The 15,332-nt window shown below is 36.7% G+C and overlaps 1 protein-coding gene across 4 annotated transcripts in view; it reads left to right on the top strand.

Moving 5' to 3' along the window:
* Positions 1 to 15,332, top strand: part of Epac (Exchange protein directly activated by cAMP) — a 374,689-nt gene that overhangs the window by 170,695 nt on the left and 188,662 nt on the right. The window contains exon 2 of one of the 4 annotated variants that reach the window (XM_074115266.1): positions 7,129 to 7,358. The exons of the other annotated variants lie outside the window; for them this stretch is intronic. Within the exon in view, the coding sequence (XP_073971367.1) occupies positions 7,290 to 7,358 (69 nt within the window). The 5' untranslated portion in view covers positions 7,129 to 7,289. The remainder of the gene's footprint in view (positions 1 to 7,128; positions 7,359 to 15,332) is intronic. 4 annotated transcript variants of the gene reach the window in all.

The following is a 15,332-nucleotide window of genomic DNA, read 5'->3' as shown; positions in this document are numbered from 1 at the left end:
ATTAAAAGCTGATTATCAGTGATGTGTTTGTTTTTGTGGGTAATCTGGTTATTACAGAGAAGGAAGGGTCTAAGTCCATTGGACTAATCCCGTCAGGATTAGTAGGGCACGAGATAAGACTCAGATGTGGCTTATTTGTCTTGGGGCTGCTTTACCTGACGGAACTCTTCTAAACTGTAAGCAGGTTTTCGCACCTTTAAAGATCTTTAATTTATTAACCGCGCCTTTCTGTCATTAATAGACGTGATTTTTTTTATTTTGGTCCAGAATAATGGTTCTTTGGAATGTAGATGTAGCCCGAGCTGATGCCTTGGCAAGAGAAGGCCGGAGCGTCCGATCTATCGCAGAAACCCTTGGAGTAGCGTCCGCCATTAATGATGCACTCGGGCGTTTCCGGGAGACTGGCAGTTATGAACGGAGGGCTGGCAGTGGCCGACCAAGGGCCACAACTGAAGTTGGCGATTGATTTATCACGCTCTCAGTATTGAGAGACCGCCATTCAACTGCTCCTGAGGTTCGGGACAGGCTGTAAGTGGCACGAAATATGCGTGTTAGCTCGGACACAGTACGGCGGAGACTGAGGGAGCGTAGACTTGAAGCAAGGCGCCCCGCGACAGGGCTCCAACTCCTGGAAAGGCATCGTAGAGAAAGGCGATTATTTGCCGACGAGCATTTTCATTGGACTGTTGAGCAATGGGGAACAGTTTTATTCACAGATGAGTCTCGCTTTGGTTTATACCACTCAGACGATCGAGACAGAGTGTGGAGACGATCAGGGGAGCGATTTTCATTGATAATGGGGGCTCTGACTGCTCGGAGGTACATTGAGGAAGTGCTCCTAGAGGCTGTGATCCCGTTGGCTCCATTTATTGGTGACCAATTCATTTTGATGCAGGATAATGCTCGCCCACATACCGCCAGAATTGTTACAGAATACTTGGAGGTAGTGGGAATCACAGTTCTGGACTGGCCTGCACGAACTCCCGATATGAATCCCATAGAACATTTATGGGATAATTTAGGAAGGCGTGTTAGACATCGTCATCCTCCTCCTAGTGACTTAAATCAGCTCCAAATTGCTCTTCGTGAAGAATGGGATGCTCTGCCGGTGGAGTACGTCCAAAATTTAATTTCATCAATGCCTGACAGGGTTAGGGCCCTTCGCCGTTGAAAAGGGAGAAATGCCCGCTATTAGAAGAACATCCCTTGTCAGAAAACCTGATAAAAATGAAGAATAAAGTTTTAAAAAAAAAGTGTTAATTTCTTGTGTTAATAATTAATAAAAATTAGTCATTTGTGGCAGATTTTGTGTAAATAACTTATAAATAAACCAATTCTTACCATAAATTAAAAAGATTAACGTATTTAACAAAATTATGAGACAAAATCTGAGTGTCCGGTTTTTTTTGCTGTTGAGTGTATAATATACAAGGTGAACCAGTAAGTAATGTCCATAGGCCTATTGTGTGATGAACATCTGAAGTGGAGTTCAATGACGTATTGACCAACTTCATATTTTCCACTGTTCCTGAGTGACGTCACTTTAATTTGTTTTTCTAAAATCATTACTTTTTTCCAATAAAAATGTTATTACTCATAAAGTCGGGTCCGAATTCGGATTCTGATGACACGGTTAGAAAGACAGATAATTTTCTAAAAATTTATACCATTTCGAAGCATAAGTTATTCTCCGAAACAGCTTCAATCTTCCTCCTGGATGCAGGAAAAATGAAAGTAATCGAAATTTTTAAGAAAACTCATTAGGCCCTTTCGTGATCAGACCTAGGTGCTGGCACTTTTTAGTAAAAGTTTATTTAAAATATATTATAAAGTATATTATACCTAATTGTACTGGTTAATTCCAGATTCAGATATAAGTATTATCTGTTAGTGGGTTCAAAGGGTTGTTAAGGCTTATTCACATTCTTATCTTTTTCAACAGTGCAGTTATGTGTGAAATTGTAATTTGGAGTAAATATAAACTGAATGCATTTTTGTTTAAGTACTTGTTTAAAATATTTTCTAAAATTTTCTCAAATATTTGAGAGAGATCAGAAGTAAATGTTTAAAACGCAATTTGTAATCTTTGACTTCCTTATTTTAAGACAATCTACTTTAAAATTGACTTCAGGTTCATCTAAAAGAGTTTTCAATGAATTAAACAACTTGATAAACTAACACTGTTGAGTGCTCGTGAACACGTTTTCTTGTAAAAACAAACGTAATCTCTCATACGAAGATAAAAGGAATCCTGGAAAATGATATACCGTTTTGAAAGCCCACATTAGACAAGGAAACTTTTACTAAAAAGTGCCAGCACCTAGGTCTGATAATGATAAACAAGAACGTTAATTTTTTTTACAAACGACTGGCAAAACTGATAACAGCGGCAACCAAAATATCAAAAAATGATCACGCTCTATAACTTTATTGAAATTAAGTGCCAGAAAATGTCGTGAAAACAAAAACTTAAGTTTTCCACACTGAATCCCACACACCAATTAAAGTCTTAGTCACTCACTCACAACCCTCCCCTATGCTCGCTAAGTAAATTGACTTTCAGTCAGTCAAGTTTAGACAGCACTTTATAACTTGTTATCTAACTGACATAGAATCAATCAATGATGATCGTTGAAAATCCACAGCCTACTTTAGATAATACAAACGTGATATTTATTTTAATTTTTTGTTTTTTGTTTTAACAAGATTTACTAATTGTTTACAACAAGTTCGAACCTTTTTTTAGCAACATTTTTTCGGGTAAAATGCGGGCCGGAAGTTAAAAGAAAGCATGGCTTTAAAGAACTACATATTCCGGAATAATGTAAGGGATCTGTGCCTTATAAAATCTCAAGAAGAGGTTTTAACTTGTTCACTAAAAATTCCCAGATTGAATTTCGTTCGAGAATGATGGTCATTGATTGTTAACAATAATCTATTTTCCCGAAGGACACACGAGCCTTTGTTGCCTTGAATGATTGTATGGAAGATAGCGGTAATCCTTGAGAATTAGAAGGGAGGGAAAGAAATTCTGGCACTTGAAAGTTTAGGATCTAGAGGTTAATATGTTTACATATTTTCTTGTTATTGCCTTGTATACCCATAAAGGCACCCGCCTTAGACGACGCGACAAAGCATTTTAGTGCCTAGAGGCTTGGATTCTGCTCAGACTGGCTTCTCTTGCCGTTCTGCAGTTCCAAAAAATGGTACAAGCAATAAGATGTTCAAGTGATCTTTTGATTGGTAGTAATTATTTGTTGTGTTTGTCGGATAAGAAGTTTAAAATTATTACTCGAAGAGACTACTTTGTTTTTAGTTAAGATTGAGGATTTGCAGGCAGTCCGATTCTTCTTCGAAAGTGGTAGTGATTAAAAGGAAACATTTGGAGAGTTACTATGATGGTATTAGGATGTCAAATGTGAACCCTGAGTCTCGAATGGATGCTAGAATACTGTCACGCAGTTCTCCATCAAGAATACGATGAACTAGCTTGCTGGATAATCTATGAGAGACTTGAATGAAGCGGGTCTTAAGATATGATTTCAAGAAGAGGTAGTCCGTGTAACTGCTCATGAGCACAAAGAACCCTCGTGCTACCCACACCTAACTACATAATAAACAAAATATTAAACAATAGTTTATCAACTATTTTGACCCACTTTCTACAAATAGAGAAAGCTAAACTTGACAAATAAGCACAATGGTGGTACTATACAATGACAGAGCTTGCATTAATCTCAGTTTAGCCCTAATATCCTCTCTATAAACACATCTATGCACAGCCCACACAGCCACTGTTATCATTGGAGAGAGCGGAAGAAGAGAGAGACTATTAAATACCATTTTGCGGACTAAATTCAAAATGAACATTTCCGGTAAAGCCTTATCTCCAAAATCTCAACGATTACAACACATTTAAATACACAAAATACCTGGAACCGTCACCAGTAGAACTATTGTATGTCCCCCGGATGTAGAACAATTAAATCACAACAAATAAATAGTAACTTAAAAAAAAATAGCTAAATAACCTTGACTATCAATCCATTTTACTGTCTCAACAGAATTGCGTGCCTAAATTAGCTCCTGTTGCAGCAACTAAAAAGCCGGGTGAAAGGTCCAGTCAGAGAATGGCAGCAAAAAAAAAAAACCTTGTAAATCCTGGAATGTATGAATGGGATAGCTATTATTATTTTCACAGAGATCTGTTATATTTTATTATAATTTTTTATTCACTTATTTTTTGTTTTAAGGATATTAACTTAATTATCTTTTTTCGTTTATTATTATTTTGTCGTCAATTTTATTGAGTTATACAAAAAAGATAATAAATGAATCTGTGGTTGATGCACGAAATATGCGTTACTTAAAAACATAGCGGAAATGCTTTTTTCTCTACAATTCGGTAAAGAACAACAAGAACAAGAATCTGAACAACAGGAAGGGAGATATAGAGGTTTAAAGTATTTAGGAAACCTCCAGACTTTAACCTTCAATATCTCCATAACTATTATCACTAAAACATTCCTATTTATATCGGTTATAGAGCTAATATTTCTCTACAATTTGTTGAAGGATTCATTAAAATCGAAACAATAGGAACGGAGATATACAGGTTTGAAATTTAAACCATTTGCAAAACCTCCAAATTTTAACCTTCAATATCTCAGTAACTATTGTTACTAAAACATTGCTATTTATACCAGTTATAGAGTTAGGTTTTCTCTACTATTCGGTAAAGGATTCATTTAAATCGAAACAATAGGAACGGAGATATATAGGTTTGAAATTTGAATCGTTTGCAAAACCTCTAAAATTCAACCTTCAATATCTCAATAACTATTATTACTAAAACATTCGCATTTATATCAGTTATAGAGCTCACTTTTCTCTACAATTGAGTAAAGGATTCATTGAAATCTGAACAATAAGAAGAGAGATATAGAGGTTTAAAATTTGGACCATTTTAAAAACCTCCAAATTTTAACCTACCATATCTCAATAACTATTATTACTAAAACATTGTTATTTATGTCAGTTATAGAGCTAATATTTCTCTACAATTTGGTAAAGAAATCATTTCAATCTGAATGACAGGAAGGGAGATATATAGGTTTGAAATTTGAACGATTTTAAAAACCACTAAAATTCAACCTTCAATATCTCAATAACTATCACGACTAAAACATTCGCATTTATATCAGTTATAGAGCTCACTTTTCTCTACAATTGAGTAAAGGATTCATTGAAATCTGAACAATAGGAAGAGAGATATAGAGGTTTGAAATTTGAAGTAGTTGCAAAACCTCCAAATATCCTTCCAATATCTCAATAACTATTATCACTAAAACATTGGACACGATCTTGAGGCTCATAGTCTATTTTGCCAAACATATATCGTCAAAAAAAAACAACCTAATTTTTCACGCACCAGATATTTATTATTGATTGTTGTATAAAAATAACGGATAAAACATGAAATTGTTTTGAATGTAAAAGATAAATAATTCTTTTCAATGGCTTTTTAAAGATTTTATAAAAGATCTTAATCGATTGAGTGTTTTATTCTTTCTTACATATAATTGCTACAGAGGATTCCTCCTCCAAAACCAGATCATCCTGAGACCAGAAGATTTTGAAAAACATGCTCCTTTTTAAGGATATTTTGGGATCATTCCTTTTCTCTCAATTCCTCTACCAACTATTTCTGTGCGTGCTAGATATTAATGGTCTTTATTTTATGGTTATAGTTCAGCGAATCTGGACAGTCATAATCTCCATCCCATGGCTGGCTGGTTAACAATGTTCTACTTGACAGCTCCGTTCTCCTCCAACTAAGACATAACTGGCAATGAAAACTGACCACAACCCACAAGTTAATGCCTTCCAGACTATATATAGTATATTGGCCAACTATAAATACAAAACTATGAAAGTTTCTGAACAAAGTATTAAAGATAGTTAACAATTTCAATACTAATCTAGAACTAACAATATAGGTTGAACATTTATCCTCCCGGCCATCTAAGTACGCCATCTTGAACTTTCACGGAATCCTCACATAACGTTCAAAGCGCTCCGGAATCAAAAAATCGATTCCTTCATCTTCATAGACAACTCCAGAAAGCTCTATAAATATTGACTACTCCAGAAACTTCCCTCTCCACAGACTACTTCAGAAACCTCTATAAATTGTCACCCTATAATAAAAGAAGTAAGTAAGTACTCGTGCTAAGTTTACTATGGACTTTACGGGCCAGCAAAACTTTTCAACCTTGCCACCCAATTAAAAACCCTACAAACTAACACTCTTCATCATATATCTCTGGTTTGCCCGTACAGAGTTATTATATTTACACTGATCTCAATATAGGCGCCACGGAAGCCGAGCGGTTAAGAGGTGAGACCTGCAATGCTAAGATGGGTTCGATTCCCCCGGTTTAGGCCTTGGATTTTATTTCATGGTTAATATGAGAAATTTATAGTAAAGTATGTTAGGCGGTTATAGGCTAGACCCGCAAAGCTGAGATGTATTGTTGGTTTAGTGGGTTCGATTCCCGGTCTTAGGCCTTGGATTTTATTAAACAGTTAATATGAGAAATTTACAGTAAAGTATGTTTGCTAGTCGCCTCCGTCCACGACACCTAATTGGTAGTTGGACGTAAAGCCCGCCTGAAAAAATAGGCGATTACTTTACATTTTTCACTGACCTCAACATTACCTTCGTCTCCTAACTTGGAATATCCTACTAAAACAGACCATAATCCAGACTCCAAGTTCACACTAATCCTTTAGCACTAACCCCCGCCCCCACTCCTCTCACACTATCCCCGGAAATCCAGACCGATGATTACAATAACTGCCGGCCAATTGAAATTCATCAATAGATTCATTCCAGACTTCCATTCCGTACAATCAAGTGAATTAGTCTTTTATTGTAATTTTTGCTAGGTTTTATCATCAATACGAGATTGCATATTTCGAGAATAGTAATTAAGAGATATTTGTGTGTGCGCGTTGTGTTCACACCAGATTAGTGTGGCGGAAGTCTTTTTTTTTTTCTTTTTTTTTTAATTACCTTTTCCTTATTTTCCAGCTTTTATTTATAGTGACGTAATTTATTTCCAGGTGAAATGTGTGTTAAGCCCGGCTAGCCATAGATAGCAGCACCATGTATCCACCAAACGATCTGCTATTCGTCCGGAAATTAACTACAATAAAAACAATAAATAAACGTCTAGTACCATATTACCACCATAATAGTAATATTTACCATAACCGCGGGATACATGATCTACGCAGGCGTGGTGGAGATGTTCAACAGACGGCGGACTTATCATGTCCACAAAAAGGAAAGGGTAAGAGTATTATCTTCAAAAGTCCACCACCCTTTACTTTTCTTGTGGTGACGGTGCTAACAAGTTGGGTTATTACCTCTAAGGCTTTTTTCTGGTGACGGGTCTTCATTAATTTAGATAACTCTTTATTTAGAAATAAGAAAAAACTGGTCTCCAAAATTCCTAACTTATTTAATATTCTTCAAACAAGGAATATTGGAGACATATTAATAATAGTTTCACCAACATTTTAATTTTTATAAAAAACTGTACTTTAACCAGAAATATAACCTCACTTATAGGGAAACCTACCCTCAACATAGGAGCCATTTTTTTTTTTTTTTTTGAGAGCATGAACTTATTATAAGGCCATTAGGAATTTCCTCCGGTTCAGTAATTTCCTTCAAATACGATTTAACTTCCCTTTAAACAGTACACAGGAAACAGGACAGAATAATGGCGTCTTAGAGGGAATCTGGACCTCTTAATTGAATTTTTATGGACAAATAAGTTACAGATTTATGTTCCGGTAACCACAATTTTGAAGTTTAAATGAGTTCGCAGGAGCCACTTTTAAGGAAATCTTAAAAATACTTAAAATTTTTAAAATTAAAAGAAAGATTTTAAGATAATAGACTTCCTGTTTTTTTTTTTTTACTCAAGCAAGGAGACTTGACAGTAAAGAAAGAAAGAAAGATTTATTCAGAGTTAGGGAGAAATCTCGGGAACAGCGTCCTTTTAAATCTCCTGAAAGATTGTCAGGTCGCGGAGTGAGACAGAGAGAACAAGATTTGTAAAAGAGGATTAGGATAGAAAGATGTGGGACTTTTTTTCTTTTTCTTTTTTTTTATAGCGGGAAAAGGGGGTTTTGATTTGTGACGTTGAAGGGTTAAATTAGGAAGCAGGAAGTAGTGAATATTTCTTTGAAGGGATTCGAAAGGGAACGGATGGAATATGGCAGGAAGTGGAATGATCGAAGTAATTGTCTATAACTATTATTTCCTTTTGAAAATTTAGAACTATTTAGAAATTCGTAGAGCTTAGTTCCTGTTTCTTCAGTCTAGTCAGTCGGTTAGGTATTGATATTTCCCTGCGGGACACCAATGGAGAAGTCCCTGTGATCCCTCCAAGCCTTACAAGAAGCGCCATATCATAAGGCCAGATTAAGAAGATCAACGGTTTTCAGCACGGCCAATAATCGGTGCGATCTCAAAAAGAAGATGTGCCATTTCAGCAGCAAAGACTACAGGGGAGGATGGTTCTAAATAACTACTTCCACAGGGCTAAGGAACAATCAACAGGGCTGAAAGCCTATCCGAGCTATCTCTACATCCTGCTCGCATCGCCCTATTTCTGGCTATTTCCCCCTAGGATATTTTTGAAGCTGCCCAGATCTTTTCTGGACAAGATGATTTCCCAGCTTAGTGGGAAAACAGATCTGCAACACCAAGCCAAACTCTACTTAACCACTGAATCATTAATAAATTAATTGGATAAATTTAGCACATCAATTAATTAACTATAATTAAAAATCGGCCCCCAAAAAAAGTGAATTAAGAGATTTAAATAATTAACCCATAATCTTGACTAATTTCTCTTACAATTAAGAAAACATCGCCGTGGGGCGAGTGTTGGTCTAGTGGTCAAGAGCTTGGCTTCGTAAGTGAGAGATCACCGGTTCGAATCCCGCTTATGACTACTTTTTATTTGTTAGAAAAAAATTGTTTATTGTAAAGTATGAGCTTCCGCTTGTAGTTGAACGTTAAGCCCCGCCTGAAAATAAAATTAGCGATTACTTTACTTAATTAACCGTAATCTGACTAATTTCTCTCACAATTAAGAAAACATAAAACATCGCCACGACTCCTGCTACCAACTGATATGCAAATTAATACTGATTGATTACCTAGAAAAATGTTTGAGAGATGAAAAACCATTTTCAAGAAAATAACCACCCTCTCTCCACCAAAAAACTGTAATTATCTCAAGATTCGCAGCACTTCCCGTTGCTGCAATTAGAGGAAGCGATGAAGGCCACCGGTAAACAGAACTATTATAATCATCCGGGTAGGGCCTTAAGAAAGGTGAAGCCATTTATTTATTGCAGAGAACTAATGAAGAGACGGGGTAGGGAAGGAAGACCAAAGCGATTTCAAAGAAGAAGGGTTCTTCGCCCTTTCCGCCGAGAGAAAAGGGAGTTTCCCCCACTTCCGCTATCTCCCAGTCCATTCCCTTTTTGTACACTCATACATATTTCCTTTTGTTCCCCTATTCGCGAACAATGTTCGCAATGACAATGGAAGAACAATTAAAAATACTCCACACCCTTTATTAACGTGCTGTTATTATCGGGATTATGTTGTTATAACATTGTAGGGATATTTTACATTCTACTGACGTCAACATTATTTGAAGTTTTCCGCCGCCGGAATAAGAAAAATTCTTTTCAAATGAAAATAGGAATTTATAGGATACAAACTGTTTTGGCTGAAATTTTGTAGGCCTAAAGGTTTTCCGGGGGGGGGGGATGTTGTCTGATAAGCCTGGGTATTTTATTGCAGAGTTTTCATTTATTTATTAATTTTTGGAGACTGATTCATTAATCCATTGGAAAGAAAGGCTGAAAATATGGACCGATCCACAGTGCTAGATAATCCAGTAATATTGCTGATTTTATGCGTTGTGTTTCATGTTTTAGCGATATTATGCGGCACCGCAGATCGCATCTTTAAGACGGTCCAGAATAGTTAAGAATCCATAACAAACCCAAAATAATGAAACATGCTTTTGAAATGTATCCAGAAATACAAACTGTTCTCACCTGGAACAAAAATTGAATAAAATTTTTTTATTTTATTTGTATTTTTTAAATGATTTAAGGCGCGTCAACAGCTGAGGTTATTGGCGCCCGGAGCCTTTTTTCAGTGCACTGCCGGCCTCCGGACAGTGTTCTCTCGTTACAGACAACACTGTCCATCACCGGACTGTGGAGCTGTAAGAAGCTCCTAGGAAGAGATAATCTAAGAGGTCAGCAGCCGGATTCGAACCCGGGACCTCCGCGTGGGAGTCCAGTATGCTAACCGCATAGCTAATCCCTTCCCTTATTATTATTATTATTTCATTTCTGACTCCTTATTAGGGAAATCACTTAGGGGGGGGGTGGACTTTGCCACAACCCCTTATCTAAATTACATAATCTATTTCTCGGAGTTAAAAAACTAAATCCAGATAATAACGGGCTGCACGCGGCGATTGGCTGTAATTGATCTGCTTAATGGGCAGCACTCAGGAACTTTCGGACAATACGGACCGTATCTAGGAGGACTGCCTTCTGCGCCTCCAACAACCAGATCAGTGGATAGGCCCAACTCATTGACAGCAGTCACCGTTGTTCTGGGCACGAGGCCATTCGTGGAAAGTATTATAGGCGCAATCGTCGTTTTGTCCAGGTTGTACATTTCTCTTAGTTGGAAACTAAGGTCCTGGTACTTCCGGATCTTTTCGCCCCTGCTTTTCTGCATGTTATCATCATTGGGTATGGCGATATCGACGATATGTGCCACTCTACCCTTCCTATCCATAACTAGTATGTCCGGCTTGTATTATTATTATTCTTATTAACATTTATAATTTTTTGTTTTGTTTTTATAAATGATGTTGTTATTTGTTATTTTAAAATCTTTCAATAAAAATGCCCTTTACAACCCTTTTGTTAACGGCTTATGCTAGTTATAATATGAATTGGGTCAATGAGAAGCGTAAGTTTATTTAGACCGGGATACTCCCACAGGGGATATCCACAGGGAATACCAAGGAATGGACCTAGTCCACTCCCTCATACAAAGACCATAAAATAAAAACAATATTAAACTGAAAGTACAAAGTAGAATATTTATCTAGTCAGCAGAGATATAAAAAAATAGAAAGAAAGGGAAAATAAAACAGCATCTAACAGCATCAAATAAACTGGACCATTAAAAAGGTTGCCAATGTGTGAGTAAATAGCGCACAGTGGGGAATTTATTTATTTATTCTTTTAGATACAGCATTATTTACACTCTATGTATCTGCACTGTATCCCTGTACATAAATATAACCTGCTGAATCCCTAAACTCAACCATCCCATATGTACGTTAAGCTTACTGATCTAACGTTTTATCTAATTCTAGAATTTATTACTCAATAATTCTGAGGGGGGGTTCTTTTTTAAATTTAAGTTATGGTCTGATTCAATTTATTTTTATTTTTAATAAATTGAGTATTTTTGTGTATTTCACAAAATAATTTTGGTTGTCCGGATTCCCAAATGCGGAATTTCCTTACCCAACATTTACTTGCGACTTATTTTTTTTTTATTTAAGGCGCGTCAATATCTGAGATTATTGTCGCTTGGAACTTTTTCCATACAGTGTACTCTTGTTACAGACAAACATTTTCCGTCACTGGAACGGTTTGGGTGTAAGAAGCCCCCCTAGGAAGATGAAAAATTTAAGAGCCTTATAGCCCAGGATTTGAACCAGAGATCTTCACGTGGAAATCCACCAGTACGCAAACTCTTATCGCAAACGTTTATGTAAAGCAAAAAAAAAAAATACATCGATCTGAAAAAAGTGATAAATCGATTCTGCAAAGTGGTATTACCGGAAAAGGCATTCAGCTTTAAACTATGAACTCCGGCAAATCAATTAATTCTCATTTAATGATAAGAGAAAACATACCAATAAAATTGCACACGTAAAAAAAAAAGGAAAACTAAACACTTTTCCTCTCTAAACAAATTTCCCTAGGAAAATGCTTCCTTTAATTAGGTAAATGCATAATACAATAAACCTTATAATAGGATAAAAAAATAATTGCCATTTCAGTCGAGTAAAATTTATTTTGTCGAGCTTTCGACCTAGGGTGACTAGGACATCTTCAGGGCTGTGGAACATATTTACAGATTGTTAACAATGATTCTATTGATATCACACTCAGTCCATGAACAGACAAGATAGAAGACACACCAACCCTGAAATGTAAAAGTATTACTTTGTAAACTAGGTAAATAATTTTTGTAAATTTCGTTACATTATACATACGAGGGTCGTTTGAAAAGTCCGGGCAAAAATAAAAACTACTTAATTTTTTGGGGTAAACCTTTTTTATTTTTCAACATAGTCTCCTTTTAGGCTTATACACTTCGTCCAACGCTGCTCTAGTTTGTTGATCCCTTCCGAATAATAGGATTTGTCCAAGTCTGAAAAATAGCCATTCGTTTCTGCAATCACCTCCTCGTTTTAATAAAATCTTTTTCCCGCCAGCCATTTCTTCATATTTTGGAACAAATAGTAGTCCGAGGGAGCCAAGTCTGGAGAATAGGGGGGATGTGAAACGAGTTGGAACCCTATTTCCATTAATTTTGCGACCACAACTGCTGAGGTATGAGCTGGTGCGTTGTCGTGATGGAAAAGGACTTTTTTGGAAAGGGCCAATCGTGGGCGTTTTTCTTGCAGCTCGGTTTTCAAACGGTCCAATAACGATGAATAATATGCATCCTGTAATAGTTTTACCCTTTTCCAGATAGTCGATGAGGATTATTCCTTGCGAATCCCAAAAGACAGTCGCCATAATCTTTCCGGCCGAAGGAACGGTCTTCGCCTTTTTTGGCGCAGATTCCCCCTTTGGTAACCCATTGTTTAGATTGTTCTTTGGTCTCAGGAGTGTAGTGATGTATCCATGTTTCATCCACAGTGACGAAACGACGCTTAAAGTCCTGCGGATTCTTCTGGACCAGCTGCAAATCGTCCTTGCAACACTTCAAACGATTTCGTTTTTGGTCAAGCGTGAGCAATCGTGGCACCCATCTTGCGGATAGCTTTGTCATGTCCAAATGTTGATGCAAAATATTATGTACCCGTTCATTCGAGATGCCCACAGCACTAGCAATCTCACGCACCTTCACTATTCTGTCATCCATCAACATATCATGGATTTTATCGATGATTTCTGGAGTAGTAACCTCAACAGGGCGTCCAGAACGTTCAGCGTCACTAGTGCCCATAGGCCACTCCGAAAATTTTGAAACCACTTATAAACTGTTCTAATCGAAGGTGCAGAGTGACCATAATGTTTATCAAGCTTCTCTTTAGTCTCCTGAGGCGTTTTGCCTTTCATAAAGTAGTGTTTAATCAACACACGAAACTCTTTTTCGTCCATTTTTTGAAAATCACTCGACTTCCTCGATTCAAACGAATGCCAAACACAAAGAAATAGACCGATCTGGCTGAAACTTGGTGTGTGTTCTTCCAAGAGATGCTACTAACTAAACATAACCTCGATACGCGCCAGTAGTGCTATCTCTCTGACTTTGCACGGACATTTCAAACGACCCTCGTATATTATTACTTTAATAGAATCATTGTTAACTATCTGTAAACATGTTCCACAGCCCTGAAGATGACCTAGTCCCTAGGTCGAAAGCTCGGCAGAATAAATGTATCACGTCTGAAATGGCAATTATTTTTTCATCCTACTGAAACTATGAATCAGTCACCAAAAATATTGAACAATAAACCTTATAATAAAATTTTAAAGAAAATCTTAGAAGGGAAATTTGGTGAAAATTAAATAATGAATATAAATTTAAAATTTATTTAAATTGTAGCTTCTAAACGCATACGACAATTTGCTAAACTAATACGACAATATTGGGGGAGGACTTCATCAATTTATATTAATTACGTAATCAATTATGCAATTAATATACCTGTAATTAATAACATGGGGCTGATAAGCCAGCTAATTGAAATAAGTTATTAATATAGACGATTGGTGCTTTGATTGGTCAAGGTAAATGAATCAATACCATTGAGTTTTAACCATTATAGATCACTTTGACAGCAGCAAAGCAGGCAGGAAATCCGGTTGGAACTAGGATTTTAGCGTCCTAGGTTTCAGTACGCATAAAGATGCTCAGGCAAGATCCGACAGGAAGTACACTGCTAAGTAAATAGAAAGTAATGTGCAGATTGGATAAAACTGGACACTTCCGTTTTGTTTTGTCTCTTGAGATCGAAAAAGTGGTTTCTTATAAATTCGTTTTTCTCCAGTTTCTCGGTGTATCCACTGAAATTCGAAAACAAACAACAAATCAAATTCAAATTCGATATTTAGACTTATACGCCATAACAAGAGGAGGGCTCCACAATAAGGTGTTGGCCAACCGGAAATACGACGTCAATAAATCTAGTTAGTATTTCCTAGAAAACGGAGCAAACGATTGCAGCTTGATGTCAATATCTACCCAAGAAGATCTACAACTTTTATAACAAAAATAAAAGAAAGATCTACGTATATTTAATCGATATATCTCCACATATGCAACTTGTACAAATAGATCTGCAAAAAATGTTTACATGCAATCAGTAACAATTTGCAATGGTTATTGGTCAGAATAAGCTCTGAAGATGACATATTCCCTGAGATCGAAAGCTAGACAAAATAAATTTAAAAACAAAAAAAATAGACTAAAATCAGCAATAATTTGTTTTCCCTCAGGATGAATCAGTCACTTTTAAAAAGAAGAGATGAACTGTGCCTGCTCAAAGCCTGGAGCCGCTCACTTGTGTAGTAGACAACATCAAGAAACTCCAGGGACAACCCAGAAAAACAAATTTCTGAGAATTTCGCAAAAGAGGTCTCCAGGACGCACTAGAATTGACTCACTCGACGAGAGACTCCGTCCATTATTATCTCCCGGTACATACCTATCCAAAATCAGTCTGCTCAAACTCCTTTCCATCCTATACTGCCATCCTAATCCACTCTGCCGTAACATAGCCTCCTACAGATCCTTCTATTCCTTACAGGACACAAAAGACTAAAACAGATACTCCTCTAACTCTCTTACCACTGGCTGCAGGTTTTTCCTCTCCTTTTTTCCCTGCATTCCTATCCTGCTCACTTAACCTTTCTCATTCCTCACTTGTTAAGGTTAAAATGTATTATACATT

The sequence above is a fragment of the Rhodnius prolixus genome, unplaced genomic scaffold (assembly GCF_049639745.1).
Source record: "Rhodnius prolixus isolate KJV_2025 unplaced genomic scaffold, Rpr scaffold_7, whole genome shotgun sequence".
Classification (NCBI taxonomy): domain Eukaryota; kingdom Metazoa; phylum Arthropoda; class Insecta; order Hemiptera; family Reduviidae; genus Rhodnius; species Rhodnius prolixus.
The sequence above is the reverse complement of the archived record's forward strand: the minus strand, read 5'-3'. Positions and strand labels throughout refer to the sequence as shown.